Here is a 20,297-nt window from a genome sequence, read left to right as displayed (position 1 = left end):
GGAGAATCGAGGCAGGGAAGGGAAGGCCTCCAATAAAGGAGGCATTATCAAGCCAGTTATCACTGTGGGTGACTGGAAGTTTGGGAGTCAGTTTCGATCATACACCTCAGAGTACCCCACCTCAGAGTACCCCACCCAGAGGTCTGAGGGAGGTGATTAGTTGAGCACTGTTCCTGGGGGGGGGGTGTAATAATTCCCTAGCTCTTCTGGCCAGCCACACATACGGGCAGAGCACACTTCTCCACATGGGGAAGAGCCTTAGTTGGCAATCAGATGTGCACTGGAGAGGTCTGGGCTGGGGAGCTGTGTGGCCATTGACATATGGGCTACACTGGGTCTTCAGTGCCTGTGAGTGGTCATTGTAGAGTAAATACTTGAGGATGAAATATTTCCTCGAAATCTCTCCAGTCACACATATCTTGAATTATTTGCTCAGTCAGCTAGATCTACATTAATTAGGGCAGAAAGCAAAACGTTATTTGTCTCCCATTAAGACAATTTGTTTAATATTCCCACTACCAGAATATCCATTAAGAACCATTGGTCAACATGATTCTCTTGAGTTGCTATTGTTCAATCTAAGCATTTTTTATCATAATTCTAACCTCGCTGCGCTCAAAGCCCTTTTACCTTTGCAAAATTCCCTTACTAATCAGTAGGTAACGGAGATGAAAAGAATTTGCCATTGGTCCCATGTGGGTTCTATGGAGCCATGAGGCTGACTCACAGTCTAGAAGTAACTATGCCAGACTAACTGAACTGCATGTGGCCCAACAAATTGTGACAGGTGCAGAAACATGCAAATAAAGTTATAAGTAGTAAATGAAGAATCCCTGAGTATTAATTAGAACTCAGGAATATATTATTCTCCTGGGAGATTTCTTCTTGTAAAAAGGAAATAACCATACAGAAATTTTCTAACAAAGCCAACACACAAACCCTGTGTTGGTTTTGCTAAAGGCCTCCAGATAACGTCAACTATTTCATGAACTATTTGGAGATACTTTCCAAATACCAATATTTCCTTCTCATTATGTTCTTTCACTTGTTTACTCAACTACCTCACCTCACTCCTCCTTCAGTTCCATGTAGTCTCCTTCCCACTTCATTTTTCTTCTCTACTGTGATCTAGAAACAACATCAAAGAGCTGCTGTAAACTCTTAGCATATCTGTTGTTCCCCAAGTTTCACTGGCACTGAAGACTGTGGACCAGCCTCTTCTTCTGAAAAAAAAACCCCCTCCTATGAATTCTAGGACAAGTTACCATTGTCTGGTTTTCACTTCTCTAAAACTTTTCTGCAACGTCTTCTATACCTTCCTTGGCAGTTATTCCTCTTTGTATGGGTAAGCCTTAGCTCAGAAATCTGCAACCCAATCTCCTAAGCTTTTTCCTGAACCCCAGGCCAGTGTCTAATTATCTGTTCTATACTTTCATGAGAATATTTAACCAGACTCTCATAAGTACTTCCACAGAGAACCACCCCTGAATTTCCCATTGGTTCCTGTTCATACTCCTCACTCTTATCGGCACTTCTAGTTGTCTCTCACCCAAGCTCCAAACCTACAGGTACTCCTCCCTCTACCCATCTCCATGCCACACCTGCCCATCTCATCTCCTTGTAGTTTTCACATAGGCTTATTTATCATGTGGACTTTAGGCCCCCATTACTACTTGTATGAATAATTACAAAAGCTACTATCTGATCCCTTTACCTCCAGTTTCTCTATACTCCCCTTTCCCTACCACTATACTCTACCACACATGACATTTTTTTTCCTAACATGCATCTCCAGCCATGCCATTCCTCTGGTAAAATTATTTCACAATGATCCATTTATACAGAATACAGTCCAAACTCCTCAGACTACCAGTCAGAAATCTTGAGGTATGCCCTGGCCAGTGTGGTTCAGTTGGTTGGGCATTGTCCCCTGCACTGAAAGGTTGCCGGTTTGATTCTATGTCAGGGAGCATGTCCAGGTTGTGGGTTTACTCTCTGTTTGGGGTGCATGAAGGAGGCAGCCAATCAATATTTCACTCTCACATCAATGTTTCTCCCTCTCCCTCTCCTTCTCTCTCTAAAAATCAATATAATTTTTTTTAAATTTAAAATAAAAAGCAAACAATCTCAAGGTCTTGAAGTCTGCTTATCTTTCAAAACTGAACATGTTGGGTATTCTCTCTTTTCACCCCCAGATCTACCCTTTATCTTGCTCTGTGACTGAGAGGTTAATCTCCGTGGGTTGCATAGACTGAGATTTCCAGCTTCGACATAACCTCCTCCCCTTGAGAATGATCTGGATGTATGTATATGATGGGATATGACTCCTCTTATTAGGTTATGTTATATGGCAATGGGTGATGAGGTTTTGTAGATATAATTAAGGTTCCTAATCAATTTGAGTTCATCAAAAGGGAGGTTATCCAGGTCAGGCTAATATAATCAGGTGAGTCTTTTAGAAGAAGGTCTAGTAAAGAGATGTTCTTCGACTGGACAAAAGAAGTGATCATGAGTGAATTCTAAGCTGTAAGGAAATGAATTAGGCCAAGAACCTCGTGAATTTGGAAACGTACACCAAGCCTTAAATGAGGCTGCCGCCCTGACCAACACCTTGACTGCAGCCTTGTGAGACCCTGAGTAGATTCCTGACCCATAGAAACTGTGAGGTAAAGGGGCATCAAGCCGTTATGCTTGTGGTAGCTTGTTACACAGCACTAGATGACTGAAGTACTTGTTCTGGTCCAATTAGGCCAGCGGAGATATCAACAGATATTCAGAGATTAGGAGAGAAGAAAGGTTGAGCCATTTGTTCTCACTTCCAGCTCTTTCCCAGGTGTCCCTCAATCAGAGGGTCCCCACTCTGCCAATGGCTCTCTCTTATAGCTACAGCTTTCTATTAGGCTATCCCTGTTCACCCCGTGCCCCTGTAGACTTAAGGGTTGAAGAGCTTCCTAAAGCAGGGCAGGGTACTTCACCGTTCCTTGTCATTTTCCCTCAACTCTACCCACACTTTTGTACCATTTCCTTTTGGTAAACTTTGTTAAATTCTTTGTTAAAGAATGTGCCATCGTTTTCCTGCTGGGTCCCAGCCTGAAGAATAAGGATAATACTTAGTATGTATTGCCTTGTCCTTATCCAAACCCAACTCCAAATATGAACTACCAACCTTGGTCCTCAAAACACAACACTACATTTTACTTTCTTTAAAAATAAAGATTTTTATTGATTTTTAGAGAGAGAGAAAGAAACATTCATGTGAGAGTAGGATATTGATCAGCTGACTTCTGCATGACCCCAACCAGGGATCAAGCTCCCAACCAGGGTTCAAGGTCACAACCCACATGTGATCTTACTGGGAATCTAACCAGCAACCTTTTGGTGCACAGGACGATGCCCAACCAACTGAGCCACACAAGCCAGGGCAATCCTACATTTTCTTATCTGATGTCATGGCTTTGGGTTGCTCTTACTAAATGAAATCAAGACTCCTACTGTATGGAATCATTGACTCTTCACAATCTAATTAACACAAGATCAAAACATTTAAATATCATTGACAAGTTAGACAAGTGTGTTGATAGTTGGTAATAAAATAATTTTAATGGATATCTAAAATAGCTTATTGGAAGACCATAATGATTTTTCTGGTGCATGTGTTTATTTAACATTCATTTTTGGTGTCTCCCAAGTGCAAAAGAAAAATAAGAAAACATTCTTTCTTCTAAGAATCAATTATCTTAATTTGCATGTGTATAGTAATTCCAATTTTGCAACTTTTTTGTCTTGACACATATCTTCACATTTATTTTTAACAATAGCTCTGTGAGGAGATCAGCTATTAATCTCTGCATATTATTCATGAAGGAGCTGAGACTGAGAATTTGTTATTGCCTTAGGTTGACCCAAGTGATGACCTTTCTGACAAAATACCCACTCTTTAGTAATATGATAAAAACAGTTAGAAACAAGGAAAAAGGTATAAAAAGTCCTATCTCTGAAAATCAGACCATAATATTTTAGGCAGAAAGCCGAAAATGCATTTAAAGATACATAGAGTGCATAGCAATCAGGATCTTTTATGTAGGACATTGTTAAATTTTCCAAGTCCATACATGTTATCTGAGACAGGCAGACCATGTATTTATTTATCCTGATCAGCAGGTGAGGTGAAGAGATGATTATTTTAAATGCAGCTATCCATTGCCGAACCACAGAATTAGGAGCGAAGTCACCCAACCATGTCTTATTTGTAGACGGCTTACTGTGTGCAACCTAAAATGCAATCTAGTCAAGTCACAAAATGCATTCTCTCTTAATTTTTAAGATGAAATCAATAACCCTGACTTGACCTACTAGGCCTGGTTTTGCAAATAAATTACTCCACTCCACCCATCCTTCCTACCATATCTAAATATACATCAAATAGGTAAAAGTTTGACTAAGTGCTGCCCTTTTGCGGTGCCTCCTGGTTCCTGTGAAAGAAACTCATCCAGGTAGAATTGGTGTTGGGTGTCACACTAGTAACAAAGCAAGAGATGTGTTAAAAAGCCTGGAGGTTTCTCTGGGGAGTTGCCACAGGTTTCAGTGGAATGACAATTACAAGGAACATGGATCATTGAATGCCTTCTATAGCCCTTACAATAGTGAGGATCATTATTTTAAGGTTCATTTGCATAATGGTTGGCCTAGCAAGAACAATGGTGAATGCTAATAGCTTCAGGATGCAATAAAACATTATCTGGGCTGAACTTCTAAAGGAGAAGTTGCCAAAGTATGACTCTTTAAGTACTTAATTTCATCCCAGGTCAAGTCCACACAGAATCAAATGCGGATTTCTGGTATCTCTTCAAAAATTGGCAAGAAATGACTGGAAGAGCAGCTACCTCCTCTATACAGAATCCTTACCTGGTAGGTTTTGCTTTTTTTTTTTCCTACATAACTTGCTGCCCCCTCTGAAGTTTTCAGGCTGAATTTGAAACTACCATCTTCCCTCCCCCAAACAATTTCCCACTCCCACTCTTCCCACGCCCCACATCTGGCAAATACACCAAATTTGATACACCAAGAAAGAATAAATCTCACCTAATGGGATGAAAAACTTTCACTGAACCTTTGGAAGAGATGGAATTGGCCATAGCTAGCAATTGGTGGTATTTTAAAGGCAAACCTCAAACTAATAACCCTGCATTCTGAGATGAAGGTTGAAGGTGGCTATTAACAAAGAGAATAAAAAGAGATAGCTCATCTCCATTTTGATTTATCATTTTTAACTATTCCTATTGCGTAGAAATTGAATAGGTATGGTCATCCTGTACTTTATATCCCAATGCCGTCTTTAGAGATTATCTGTTTTATTGACTTCTTTCTCCAAGGCGTTTGAACTCATTTTTACCACAAGAGGGCAGCCATCTCTAAAAAACAACCAAAGAGACTGGCTCTTAAGACAGAAAGAGCCAAAATTTAGGAAGTTGTGCTTGGGAAAGGCGTTCATTCAGCAGTCCCTCAGAAATCGCACAATCACCCACTGAGCGATCCTGTGATGGGCAATACTGAAATGGAAAAGAGTGCCCAGAAATGCCAGGTTTCCCTCAGACTCGTGACTGTCGAAGATTATTTCACAAACTAACAAGGTTCCCATTTCGCAAGTTATGAAGGCCTAAAGCTGGGAGACATCCTTGATGTCATCACCAGAGATTTATTTTTCATCTTTACTTGAAGAGCTTCCAACAGCTATCAACTTTCTCCTTTCTCTTTAAAAGCTACACACTGCTTTAGGTCTCATCAGTTTTGTTTTGTTTTTTAAATCTCACTGATGACAGGAACAATTGTTAACTTCTCAATTAAACTTTAGGAAAGGAAATAGCTTCGAGAGCACAATAAACACTTTAAACTTGTGTCCATGAGTAGAATATGTTCTACTGCCAAGTTCAGTGTCCAGTGATTCAGAATAACAGTCAACTTTCATAGCCCTTTATTTTCAGGGGGGAAAGAAGTGCTTGAATATTTTGCTGAACCCCAGCTCCCCATTTATTTTCCTAGTAGGTAGGTTTCCTCTGAAATACCTTATTTGACCTTTATGCTTTCAGAAACAGCCAGTGCCTAATTCCCCTCTGTGGGTTGCTAATCCGATTTATGTGCGCAGAACCTGGAATTGTTTTAGCTTCCCCACTGAAAAAATAATACACATGGGTAGTAGATTGTTATGAGCTCCCGAATCAGATTTTTCCCTTTTCTGCTTCGCAGACTTCAAGGTGCTGTGCAGGCAAGCTTGGTTTTGCCATCTGGCCTTTTTCAAAATTTTTTTCGCCCTTGGCTTCTGGGATCATTTGGGTGACTGCACTGCACGTTGTGTGGAGGACCCTGGAATTCCGAGAGGCAGGGGAAGCCTGGAAACTCAGAGTGCAGTGGGCTTGGGGAATATTTCATCGGAGGAGCTAGATAGACCATATGGCACAGTCTGCTGCTGGGGCCTGGTGGAAGGGGTTGGAACAGAAGGTTCTAAGGTCTCAAACCAGAATTGTCTTGTAGGCTTGGCTCACACTGTGCATTATTTTACTTTCCTCTGAACTACTAATCACCTGCCTCAGAGCTGGGCGAGATAAATATCACAAGGCATGAAGTGATTGCTACCATAAAAAGAAATAAAATCCCTCTCATCCTCTCTTCACGCTGACACACACACACACACACACAGTCCATTGCACGTGTCATGTATAGCAGGATGACATCCATTTCACATATACAGGCATAGTTATAGACATATGTGCTTTCATTAGCATATACTTACATGTATAGGTATATTTATAGAGACATACACACGTTTATTTGTATATTACATTTATCCGAATAAAATATGTGCACATTTACATAAATATAAATGTACACATGTATTTACATATATACAAACATATATCTGTGTGTTAAAGTTTACATAACACCCAGTTTGCAAACTCTAGTTTTCTTTTACAGAATTGTCTACCCCAAGCCTATGCCAAGATACCTTGTAACTTGGTTGAGTTTTGTTTTGTTTTGTTTTGAATGGTCTATTACCGAAAAACTTCAAACTGAAAGTTAAATAACGGGCCAGTTAGGGAAATCAGGGCTTAACCCCCGCATCTGTCCCGGATGGCGCCCCTGCAGCGAGAGCCAGGGTCAGGCGCCCCAGGAGATCTCCCGGGTGAGGACAGGGGCTGGAGGCGCGAGCGCCCCCGTCAGCGGCCGCGCGTCCCCGCCCTCCGCCCCACCCCGCCGCGGCTGCCCCGGCGCGCCGTCCACACCCCTGCGCGCAGCTCCCGCCCGCTCGGGGATCCCCGGCGAGCCGCGCCATCGAGGGGGAGGTGTTCGCCGCGGCCGGGAGGGAGACGGCAGGCGGCGTCCCCTTTAAAAGCCGCGAGCGCCGCGCCACGGCGCCGCCGCCGCCGCCGCCGGAGTCTTCGCCCCGCCGCGCTGCGCTGAGCCCGGCTCGCGCTGCGCCCGCCGCTCCGCTTCCCACACCCCGCCGGGGACTGTCAGCCGCCGCCGGACGCCAGCCTCCACGGGCTCCGCCGCCGACCCGAACGACTTCGGGGCGAACGCCTCCGGGATTACTGGGGTCTCCGAGGCATCCGCGCGCCGCAGACCGGCTCGGGCTAGAGCGCCCGGCCGTGCGCGCCCCTGCGCCGTGGCCTCAGCTGCCCGGGCCGCGCCGGAGCGAAGGACCGGCGCGCAGAGCGCCCGGGAGCCGAGCCTGAGCGCCGCGATGCCGATCGCCTCCTGCGGGAGCTCGGAGGCTAGGGACGCACCGGCCGAAGTGTGATTGGCCCCCTGACTGGCCGCCAACGCGACCGCAGCTTGGCCCCGGGGGCCAGGAGAGCGCGACCACCCGCCTCGGCGGCCGGGACTCTGCTGGACTCGCCGGAGAATGCGCCCGAGGACGACGCAGCGCCGGAGCCGCGGGGGTTTCAGCTGGCGAGCGCGGATGGGGGTGCGCTGGAGTCAGGCAGAGTGATGCGGGGGGGCAACTCGCCTGGCACCGAGATCGCCGCTGCGCCCTTCCCCGGACCCCCCGTCGCCCAGGATGGCTGCTCCGAACCATGGGCCGCGGCGGAGCTAGCGCGGAGCGCCCTACCTTCGCCCCCCGAGTCCCGGAGCCGGTCCCGCGCGGGGCCACGCGTCCCGCGGGCGCGGGTTCGTAAGGACGACAACAGCACCGACTTTTCCTTTTCCCCTTCCCTTCCCTGCCCCGCACTCCTCCCCCTGCTCGCTGTTGTTGTGTGTCAGCACTTGGCTGGAGACTTCTTGAACTTGCAGGGAGAATAACTTGTGCTTCCCCACTGCGTGCCGGTGCCTTGGCCCCGGTGGACCGAGCCGTACCGCCTCCGAACCCCGTCGGCCCGCCACTCTTCTGGGCCCGACCGCGAGCCGCCGCTCCCTGCCGGAGGAGAGGAACTGCCCGGCCGGCACCCGGGAGGAGAAGGAGGAGGCAAAGGAAGGGAACTCGCTCCCCGCGCCAGGTCCTTCGGCCAGAGCTTTTTCCATGTGGAGGCTCTTTCAATGGACGTGTCCCCGCGTGCTTCTTAGACGGTCTGCGGTCTCCTAAAGGTAGAGGACGTGGGCCCGGGGCTCAGACTCGGGGGTGGCGCGGTGCCCGGGCGGCCGCTATAGCTGAGTCCTTCCCCATCCCGGGTCCCGCCAGGCCGGACGTAAACAGACCCCCCTCCAAGTCCACGTGCAGCCGAGCCCCTGCTGGAATGCCCCCATACAACTGCCCCCCCAACCCCACCCCCTTCTCCCCGGCGACAGCCTCGCCCTTTTGGCTCAAACTCTTCCGCCCCTCCTCCTCCTCCTCCTCTTAGGTATTTTATTAGGGCTGTTAACACTTCGATGATTAAAGAAAGTCAGAGATCCCCTGGAGAGGATGCCCCTGGCTTTCACCCGTTAGCTGCCAACCTGTATGTCCTGCCGTGGGACATCCCTTCTCCCTTCGTCAAGTTTCTCCAGGAGACCTGCTGTCTCTGCTCGGAGCCGCGTCCCGTTTGGGGCTTGACTGAAAGTTGGGGTTTCTCCCTGTTTGTTTCCAGGAATTCGAGGGACACCTTGTACTGACATGTGAATTCATAGATATTAGCCATTAACGCAATCCCAGGAAGATAGCTTTGTATCTTGGCTGCATCAGGGGGAAGGGTCCCGGATTGGAGTGGCCTGCCCTGGCATCCCTGAGGTTAGAGGCGTGGGCCACAAGTTGTAGAGGCTTTGGAAGTTGTGGCCTTGAGTTGACCAGGTCTGGAACTCATAGACTTTGTGTGTGTATCAGGAAGTTCTATACAGTGCCTCTGAGGAAGTCACATGCACCATTTGTGCGTGTTTTTATTGCGAGCGAGCGCTGAGCAGTGTGTGCTTGCGTTTGTTTAGAGGACAAACAAGGGGTGTCAGACCCAGTAGTGGTTTTCCCAGGTTCCCCGCACAGTTTCGGCGCGAGTCTCATAGAAAATAGAGGTGACAGTCATTGACGCTGGGGGGGATGTCAGAGGAATTAAGAGGGGAATGGGAGGGAGAAAGCCTGAAGGCTCAGGAACTGGGGCCCTTCCATTCTCCGAAACGTCCTAGCTTCCGCTGCTCTGAAGTATCCCCGCAAATGGCGCAAGCCAGGTGGGCACCCTGGTGGAGGAGGCGGGCGGACCGAGCGGGAGCCGAGGCCGCGGGGGCGGAATGGGGGAGGGCTGGGCGGGGAACTCGGTGACTCACGTCGGCCCTGTCTGCAGGTCGACCATGGTGGCCGGGACCCGCTGTCTTCTAGCGTTGCTGCTTCCCCAGGTCCTCCTGGGCGGCGCGGCCAGCCTCATTCCCGAGCTGGGCCGGAGGAAGTTCGCGGCGTCAGCTGGCCGCTCCTCGTCCCAGCCCTCGGACGACGTCCTGAGCGAGTTCGAGTTGCGGCTGCTCAGCATGTTCGGCCTGAAGCAGAGACCCACCCCCAGCAGGGACGCTGTGGTGCCCCCCTACATGCTGGACCTGTACCGCCGGCACTCGGGCCAGCCGGGCGCGCCCGCCCCGGACCACCGGCTGGAGAGGGCAGCTAGCCTCGCCAACACGGTGCGCAGCTTCCACCACGAAGGTGAGGCGTGGAGCAGGGGAGTGAGGGCGGGGACGGGGGCGGGGAGACCCCCCGCAAAGCGCCCCACCCTGGGCAGACTGCGGGCATCCCTGGAAGGGCAGCTTGGCCAGGGCACGGAAGCCTTTTCCAGTCTTGTCTCTGATAGAACCTTTCCGAACCTGGCTGTAACTCACTGCCTGCCTGTGTGGTGGGGGAGCCAGGGATTCCCCATTGGTAAATCCGCACCCTTTTCCTGGCTTGCAGCCAGCAGAGCGACTCCTCCTCCTGGAACTGGAGAGAAATCAAGTGATGGGAAAGATGAGGGCAAAAGGCATGCCCCTAGTCTGCTAAACGTGCAAGAATTCCATAGGGGAAGATGAGAAGGAGGAGGGCAGATTGGGATCACTTTCCGTCTGTTTGGAAACCCTCACTCTATAAATCTGCCTCCCCTGCTTAAGCGGGGGTTTCAGGCTAGACAGAGCCAAGGGCAGAATTTTCAGAGCTTGTATTGAAAAATCAAAGCCCAGGGCCCACAGTCTTTCTAATTTACAGTTGATCTGGGCCTGGTTTGGAAAATTTCGAATCCCTATCTAATCCCCGTGGGAGATCAATTCCACAATCAATCTTACTGTTTCCACAATGACTTTCTTGTCTTGTGCTTAAATCTGAGATGAACTCCCAGTAGAGACTAGGGAAGCCTCAGATGAAGCTTTTGCAGCAGCTGCCTGTTTTCCTTCACGTGCATTGAAATGTGGATTTTCTTTTATGATACTGGATGCGGTTTTTCTAAGGTAGGGTATTCTGCTGGTTTCATCAGAAAGGCATTCAGTGGATATGAAATGTCTTAGAGCAGCTCTTGAGAGCTGTGTTGTACCTAGATTTTTAGAGCAATTGGTCAAAAATATGTTCCACTTCAATTCTTTTTCTACACTTTTAAATTGCCCCTTTGGCTTAATACATTCTAAATAGAGCACAGGTTCCTTCAAGTTCTAGAGAAGGGTACAAAGTTGCATGTCACCGGGCAACCACTTGTTGGCTATTGGAGAGCTGGGAGCGAAGTTCCCTTTTTCTTGCCTAGCCCTGCTGAGGTGGTAAATTTCAAGTGGAATCTACAATCTGATATATAGAAATGTTTTCATCATAACCTTGCAGTGATTAGAGAGCCAGCTCATCATTTTCAGCTGATGCTTGTTAGAATAGTTTTTCTGGGGGGTAGAAAAATAAGAACGGCTGCTTGAGCCACCTCTCCTGGAAGTTTAGCATGGAAACCATTCTTTACTGTTAAGGCCAAGTATGTGTCTCTTATAACATAAAAGGAAGATCATTTAAATCATTTGGCACCAAAAACCCTCAGGTGCATGAGGATTCCATCAGTGACGTCTACATATTTCTTTCTCTAGAAGTGGCTTAATCAAAACTGAACTGGCTGCAAATTCTTTGAATGTGTTATTTTAACTTAAATAGCATGCTTAGTTAATACGTCAGAAGCTGTATCTTTAAAAAATGTAAAAGTTATGTGTGAAATAGTACAGAAGTTACCAACTTGCTTAAAATCAACTTTTAATAACCTCAGATCTTAATGCAGTTAGATGATGGAGGAAAGCTATGTAATTTTTGCCCCAAATTTCAGCAAATCCATTTCTTGTTACAACCAGTATATCAACATTAGGCTACATATTACACTATTTGAAGACCATTTTATATCTGTATAACCAGAATTTGGTTTTTATAAACATCCTTGTGGCATGGATAGCACTAAAAGTCTTTTAATAAACCATATGGTTAAGGCTGCTGGCTTAAGAGCAGAATTTGGTTCATATAGAATTAATAGGTATTTCTCTGGTAAAGGACCAAAGGGTCGGATTCCAAGAATTACTTGTTGGTTTTATTTGTGGGTGGGATCTGGGAGATTTGGTGAAATTACGAGACAAAAGATATGATGGCATTCTTCCAACCAATGTGTGAAGATAAAGGGACCACATGGAAGGTGATCTGAGACAAAATTATCAGTTGTCATTTCTCCTCTTAAACTTTGTCTTGTCCTTTCTGCAATGGCTTTTATCCGGGAAAGCCCAAGTGCTGAAAAAATTTTCTTTTTTCAAAGTCATTAAGAAGTGCTTCGGCCACATAAGCCTTGCAAACTGCCACTGAGTATAGAAAAATTACTTCTCTAATTGGAAAGAGTGTTTTGTGCTTTGCTGTAGTGAGAAACACATTGAAATGGGTTGACTTCATTGGCTGTGCAAACAGTCTTTACAGTTTCCTGTCAGATTGGAATATACAAGGACCACATGCTTGCTCTCCAGACTCTGAAAGACAGTCTTTTTGCATGAAATACCTGAATTATTTGCCTCTGTGACAAAAGTTTTGACATAAAGATTAACCGCATTCCCACCGATATAATTATTGTGATAATATCCGTACAACAGGAACGTCCCCATGAAGGAGAACTTGGGTCACATTCCCAGGGCAACCAAAGGATTTGGACATTTGACACCCCGAAAGCAACACTTTCCTGGTGTGCTTCCCTAGTGTCCCCAGGTATTTCAGTGTGATTATGAAAGATCCCTATGAGTAGGAGAGACATTCTATTTGGAAGTGCTCAGAAAGACTGAGGCTGTGGTGCCCAGTGGTAGTTCTTGCCCTGTTTTCTGTCCTGTGTGTGTGTGTGTGTGTGTGTGTGTGTGTGTGTGTGTGATTCCTCTATAACAGCGGTTCTCAACCTGTGGGTCGCGACCCCTTTGGGGGTCGAACGACCCTTTCACAGGGGTCGCCCAAGACCAATGGAAAACACACATATAATTACATATTATTTTTGTGATTAATCACTATGCTTTCATTATGTCCAATTTGTAACAATGAAAATACATCCTGCATATCAGATATTTACATGACGATTCATAACAGTAGCAACATTACAGTTATGAAGTAGCAACGAAAATAATTTTATGATTGGGGGTCACCACAACATGAGGAACTGTAAAAGGGTCGTGGCATTAGGAAGGTTGAGAACCACTGCTCTATAATCTCGCTCCTTTCTCTTTGAGCTATTTTGTCTTTGTTTTTTAGACTTGCCCTTTGTGTATTTCACTAAGTAGTCAGAGGACAATAAGAGGGCACTGCATCATTCCAAAAGTGTGGGAGCTAAGTGTGGGTAGAAGCCAAATCAGGGTTAGTGATTATACCCTCTCCTTCGTTGTCTTTTTAAAAAATTGAGTCAGTGTAACCTTTGTGTTTTATCTTTTCTCCTTGATATAGCAATTCTATAACCATTATTTTATATTCTAGAAAGTATCATTTATTATTCTCAACCACTTTGATTTTCAGGACAGTAATTTCCAACCTTACTGATTTTCTGGAATATCCCCAGGTTTTTGTTATTGTTATCTTAATGGACCTTTTTTTTGGGGGGGGGGGTCCAGATTGTGTTGCAAATTCTCAAAACATTATGATCACTCACCTTTTTGCTAAAACTCACCATACTATAGGACAAAAAGGCAGCCACAAAATATCAGTGGTTCCAAACAAGATCTGTATGTCCCAGTAGGCCCCGCCACTGTACTCTTCTGCTCATTTAGTTCTTTGTGCTCCCTCCACCACACTTGGGTAGTGTGTTTCTATCCCATTAGCTGGGAAATAACTCACCGTATGGTTATCATTATATTAATTATTAGAGTACTCCTAATAGTTCTGACTTTTGCTTGAGTTTTTGACTCATCTCTATGTTATGTAGTGCCGTCTAGTGGCCGGAATCTTGGGAAATGCAATAGACAGAAGTCCATAGCTCTGCTCTTCATTTACTAGCTCTGTGACCTTAGGAAAGTCACATAACCTCTCTGAGTCCAACTATTTCATTCACAAAATGAGATAGTAGTTTCTCTGGATTCAATTTGATGTGAGATAATTCCTATAAAGCTGCAGTCCCAAGCCAGTGCAAAGAAGCATTCATCACCCTAGCTATCATTAGCATTATTACTTTTTTCTTTTAGGTCATATTCTCCCCTTATTTAGGAAAGAGCAGGCCAGAGTAGACCTAGGCTGGCTGGGAGAATTCATCCTTATCTTTGGATTATTTTGATGTAGATGAAGAATTGACAGAGTATAGATGGTTCTTCGCTTTTGAAGGAGGGGTTAAATGCCCTTGCCTTATTTTTCTTTCCCCTACGTATTCGCCATCATAGCTTCATTTATTTGGTTAAGAACTTTTAAATAAATGTGAAGAACATTTATTTGGTTAAGAACTGGGTTCAGGAACCCAGGTCTGAGATAGGCTGGAATCCTCAAATCCCTTGGCAAGTTCAGATTATTCCACAAGAGTTATTTCCAGAGAATTAACAACTGTATAAACCTCCAAAAAAGCATACATTAGCTACTTAGGTAAATGCTCTCTATTTTCAGACTCCCCAAGCTTGCTGTGATCATTTGCAGAAGGTTTTTTTTTTCCTCCCTTTAATTTACTTTATTTCACATCGCTTTTGATTTTTCAACCCTGAAGAAAAACTTGATGTTGGGGGTTTCAGAGAACTTCTCACTTACTTCTCTGACCTGAGTCTGTAGTCAGGGGTGTGTTGTCTTGCAGGCTTTTGTATTAAGGAGAAAGAGGGCTCCTTCGAGGAATAAGTTGACTGAGATGAAGCTGAAAGTCAGAGAAAGGTGATGTTATTCAGCAGTGCTCCCCACCCCACCCCTTTGTTAAGGTAACTAAGTGATTATCCTTTTTGCCACATATCCCCAGTGAGATTATGAAGCACATGAAATTGCCGTTTTTATAGGTCAAATCTGGTCAAAAGGTGGCAATTTTATCTGATTCAATTTTATATTTATCTTTAGAGGGTTACTGTTCTATATTCTGCCTCCTTTATACTCATCATCTTTACTTCAGTTACCTGTTTCTCATGCTTGCCTTGGAGAATGTCCCTTCCTTGTCCTCCTCTGGCTATGCGTGTGTATCCATGTGTCTGTGTTTATAAATTTTTGAAAATTTATGGATTTAGTCCTGATCGGTTTGGCTCAGTGGATAGAGCGTTGGCCTGCGGACTGAAGGGTCCCAGGTTCGATTCCGGTCAAGGGCATGTACCTTGGTTGCAGGCACATCCCCAGTGGGGGGTGTGCAGGAGGCAGCTGATCGATGTTTCTCTCTCATTGATGTTTCTAACTCTCTATCCCTCTCCCTTCCTCTCTGTAAAAATATCAATAAAATATATATTTTAAAAAACAAAGAAAATTTATGGATTTAGATTCAGAGTTTCTGATGCAATTGGGATTTCTCTAGGCACCTTCATTAATATAGCTGGTCAGCAAATGCCCTGGATAACTTGCCTTTCCTTCCTCTTAAAAGAAAAGAAGGTGTTCTTAGGGGTTCTGGCATCCGGAGAGGTCAGGCTCAGGTCTGGCTGTGGGGCATTGTGTCTGGGGAACATGGCTGATTTTTATTTCATTCCTTTTTTCCTCTGGTAACCTGTTTCCTCTGATACCCCTTGGCTTCTCTACTTAAAGAATGCACTCAGGGAAAATATCAGAGGGCTCCTGAATTTCAAGGAGGAGAGGAAAAGGAGCTAACTACAGCTCTTGATGCTTGTTGGGAACCGCTGAGAGCCCAGTTCCATTGGTGGGAAGGTTATTTTAAAAATAGTGCTTGGTCTGCAGTATTGCTCACTTACAGTGCGGTTTAGAATGTGGGTGGCTCTCAAAAGGTATCCCCAGTTGGTGTGGGTTAGAGGGCTCACTTCTTGGCCTGAAAGTCTCTGTGTCCAAGTAAACGAGTTTTAGGAGGTCTTTCTACTTCATTGGGCCTCAGCTCATTCCTGGCCAACACTAGTGGTTCTGGGCATTTTCATATTATTCAACAAAAAGGCACGTAAAAATGTGCTCCCAGCAATTTGTACTTGAATGTGAAAAGCATCCCTTAAAACCTTTCCCCTCCAAGGGCAGTCCATGAGCTCACAGTATCACCTCGCCTAGAAATGCAGAATCTCAGGCCCTACCCCAGACCCACTGAATCAGAACCTACACTTGAAAATGTAAGGTGTCGAGGTGTTTCGTGTGAAGGTTAGAGTTGGAGAAGCTTCACATTGAAGCATTGTCCCATAATTTGGCATAAACTGCCCCTCTTGAACGCAATGCTTCCACTTAGCTTGCATTGATCACGGCTGCTTTGATGATGAAGGTTTACACAGGTTTCCTAGCTCTTTGAGTTAGGAAAAATACAACAATAAAATTAATGAAAATATGGTATCCTCTTAAGGTGATGACCTGGAACTGTGGCCAAAGAGATTTTGTTAGCATTTACGTTGGATCCTGAATAAAGCAGATATATTTTTTGAAAGTCAGCTGACAGGATGTGGTAAAGCTAGAAGAAAATGAACTTAAATATTTCAAATTCTAGTGTTGTGTACTATCCGTTTAATAACACTGTGTACCTATGATGATTTGCAGACTACATCATTCAAGGTGCTATGCTATTTTTTTTATTGTTTGCTTAAAAAACAGTATTTATTATTGAAATTCAGGAATATTAAATCAGAAAGAACATTTATGCATAACCCACTTAAATGTCTATTTTGAAATAATGACAGTAGATATATAAAGATTATTCTGTAATAGAATGAGATTATCTTTCTGTGTTACATCTGTTATAATGGCCTTTTTATAGATTTTTATCAGTTGTTTTGTTTTGTGTCTATTCTTGGGCAGGTGTTTGTTTTTTAAGATGATTTATTTTTTGAAAAGATAAAGGAATTACAAACAGAGGAGAGTCATTATGTTTCTTTTAAAAGCATCTAAAATGAGATTTTGATGTTGAGGTCATAAGGAGGTGAGAGGACAGACAACACTTGGGAAGGTATTTCTCTTGAAATTGTCTGGCCTTAATTACTACAGTGTCCCAGTACCACCCTTACGTTTGCAAAGAAGTAGATTCCTGTACATGCCTTTGTCTCTGGATTTTTGAGTAAAATAGTAGGGTGTGCTTTGCAAAATGTCATCGTTGATGTTGAGTTTCAGAGTCTTTAATTAGGAAACTGAAATCTGTATATCGAGATTTGTAAATCATCTAAATTGCAGAGCAATGTTTTAGAAAACTGCTTAAGGGATTGACATTAAAGCCTTTTTCTTTTTACGAAATGCAATAATTTCCTCAAATCCTCACTCATTAGACCTCTACTAACTATAGTGCTGACTTTTTTTTTTTGGCCCTAAAGTCTGTGAATTCCAAAGAAATGATTCACCATTTCCCCCATTATTACAGCCACCTGGAAGCAGTATTCATGTATTTCATTAAAAACATAACAATGAATGATGACCTTGTGTTTCATGATATGCATATTAACATAAATGTATAGAAAAGGGAGACTATTTTTAGCTGAAAGGGGGAATTTTTTATCTTCTGGCTGCCAACTTATACATGGGTGAAATCAATTATACATGGCTGAAGTGAGATTTACAAATTCTTACATACAATCAGATTGTCATGACTTATCTTACCCAAGTATTTTTCTTCTCCCCCCCCCCCATCTTTTTATATCAAATTAGAATCTTTGGAAGAACTGCCTGAAATGAGTGGAAAAACAACCCGGCGATTCTTCTTCAACTTAACTTCCATCCCCACCGAGGAGTTTATCACCTCAGCCGAACTTCAGGTTTTTCGGGAACAGATGCAGGAAACTTTGGAAAACAATAGCAGTTTCCATCACCGAATAAATATTTATGAAATTATAAAACCTGCAGCAGGCAACTCGAAGTTCCCCGTGACCAGACTTTTGGACACCAGGTTGGTGAATCAGAATGCCAGCAGATGGGAGAGTTTCGACGTCACCCCTGCGGTGATGCGGTGGACCGCGCAGAGACTCGCCAACCACGGGTTCGTAGTGGAAGTGGCCCACTTAGAGGAGAACCCGGGTGTCTCCAAGAGACACGTTAGGATTAGCAGGTCTTTGCACCAAGACGAGCACAGCTGGTCCCAAATCAGACCGCTGTTGGTAACGTTTGGCCATGATGGGAAAGGACGTCCTCTGCACAAAAGAGAAAAGCGTCAAGCGAAACACAAGCAGCGCAAACGCCTCAAGTCCAGCTGTAAGCGGCACCCTCTGTATGTGGACTTCAGCGACGTGGGGTGGAATGACTGGATCGTAGCCCCCCCAGGGTATCATGCCTTTTACTGCCATGGGGAGTGCCCCTTTCCCCTGGCCGATCACCTGAACTCCACTAATCACGCCATTGTTCAGACGTTGGTCAACTCCGTTAACTCTAAGATTCCTAAGGCGTGCTGTGTCCCCACGGAACTGAGTGCTATCTCCATGCTGTACCTTGACGAAAACGAAAAGGTCGTATTAAAGAACTATCAGGACATGGTTGTGGAGGGTTGCGGGTGTCGTTAGCACAGCAAAATAAAATAAATATATATATATATATATATATTTTAGGAGAAAAAAAAAAACCCCAAGTTGACACTTTAATATTTCCCAATGAAGACTTTATTTATGGAATGGAATGGAGAGAGAAAAAAAACCCACAGCTATTTTGAAAAATATATTTATATCTACGAAAAGAAGTTGGGAAAACAAATATTTTAATCAGAGAATTATTCCTTAAAGATTTTAAAATGTATTTAGTTGTACATTTTATATGGGTTCAACCCCAGCACATGAAGTATAATGGTCAGATTTATTTTGTATTTATTTACTATTATAACCACTTTTTAGGAAAAATAGCTAATTTGTATTTATATGTAATCAAAAGAAGTATTGGGTTTGTACATAATTTTCCAAAAATTGTAGTTGTTTTCAGTTGTGTGTATTTAAGATGAAAAGTCTACATGGAAGGTTACTCTGGCAAAGTGCTTAGCACATTTGCTTTTTGCAGTGCTACTGTTAAGGTCACAAGTTCAAGTCCAGAAAAAAAAAAAAAAGTGGATAATCTACTCTGCTGACTTTCAAGATTATTATATTATTCAATTCTCAGGAATGTTGCAGAGTGGTTGTCCAGTCCATGAGAACTTAATGTCCTTATTAGGTGGAATATTTGGATAAGAACCAGACAATGCTGATCTAATATAGAAACCCTTCCCCCACCCCTTAATTTGCAGAAAGAGTAAAGCAGGACCAATAGACATAATTAGGAAAATGATAAACCTGCAGGAAAGTGAATGATGGTTTGTTGTTCTTCTTTCCTAAACTAGTGGTCCCTTCAAAGGGGCTGGTCTGGCCAAAGGATGAAATAAAACATAAGATTTCTTCATTATTGATATTGTGGTCATGTATAATTAAAATTCATTTCCAGTGGCCCTCATGAAGACTTGGAAATTGATTTGCATTTAACTTTTACCTCATCTGGGAGCTCTTTATGCTCAGAAGGACCCAATTCTCGAACTTCGCCCAACACACAGCAAAATTGCACTCATCATGTTTTCTGCCCACCCCATTCTCTGTTCGATCAGCTTGCTTTTCTTTCCAAGGTTACGTGTTTGAACACATTTCTCCAAATGTTAAACTTATTTCAGATAATAAATTTCAAAGCTCTGGCATTTCATTTTATAAAGTCCAGCCTGTAAGAAGAGAAAATGATGTGTTTGTACAGTGTTCATAGTGATTACCTTGGGTTTCCATGTTTTTGCTTCTGAAGTTACCCCTTTTGGAGGGAGGTGGGGAAAAGGCAAGGAATGGTAGGAAATTTGCAAGCAAGTCACTTGATAATTCGTATTTGCACTAAAGGAATTACCAGTGATTTAGTATTTCACATGAACCTCTTTGGGGCAGAAAGATTTAAGAGAAAACCGAAGCTACAAAACAGGCAAAACCTGGGGAATCCAAGATAAAGTTTCAGAGATGATATCCCATGCAACAGAGGCAACGGTGCCAATAAATTAGAAAGGGAAAGTGTCTGAGATCAGCTTCTACAAGGCCATCTGCCAATTGGACTGAAGCCCAAGCAGAATGAAGCCAAATTAGGCTGCTCAGAATGAACACTTACCGTGGCAGGGCTTCTGTGCTCCGGGCTGAAATCAGACCCAAGGAAGGGTTCTGTGGGTGGGTATGGCAGTACAGCCAGCAAACCCACAACTCCCCATTATTTTACTGGAAGTATTTTAGGTCCGTTTCTAGGAATTTGTGTCACCTCTGGTCCTGCTAAGATTGGTGAGGCCTAGTTCTAATATCCGTGCCTTGGAGTTGGCTGAAAGAAAAAAAAAAAAAAAAAAAAAAAGGTGTGTTAGCAATGGAATAGACTCTTACAA

At 44.2% G+C, this 20,297-nt stretch overlaps 1 protein-coding gene across 2 annotated transcripts; it reads left to right on the top strand.

The window, feature by feature from the left end:
- The first annotated feature begins 7,310 nt into the window (after positions 1–7,310).
- Positions 7,311–19,789, top strand: BMP2 (bone morphogenetic protein 2). Of its 2 annotated transcripts, XM_059705581.1 has the most exons (4): positions 7,311–8,580; positions 8,835–9,627; positions 9,741–10,090; positions 17,600–19,789. In XM_059705581.1, exons 2-4 carry the CDS (start codon positions 9,500–9,502, stop codon positions 18,442–18,444), a joined length of 1,323 nt encoding a protein of 440 aa, XP_059561564.1. In that variant the 5' UTR covers positions 7,311–8,580; positions 8,835–9,499; the 3' UTR covers positions 18,445–19,789. The 2 variants fall into 2 exon arrangements, with proteins under 2 accessions (XP_059561564.1, XP_059561565.1); XM_059705582.1 differs by lacking the exon at positions 8,835–9,627 and having other exon boundaries at positions 7,312–8,580; positions 17,600–19,589.
- Positions 19,790–20,297: the final 508 nt, after the last annotated feature.

The sequence above is a fragment of the Myotis daubentonii genome, chromosome 8 (genome assembly GCF_963259705.1).
Source record: "Myotis daubentonii chromosome 8, mMyoDau2.1, whole genome shotgun sequence".
NCBI lineage: Eukaryota > Metazoa > Chordata > Mammalia > Chiroptera > Vespertilionidae > Myotis > Myotis daubentonii.
The sequence above is the reverse complement of the archived record's forward strand: the minus strand, read 5'-3'. Positions and strand labels throughout refer to the sequence as shown.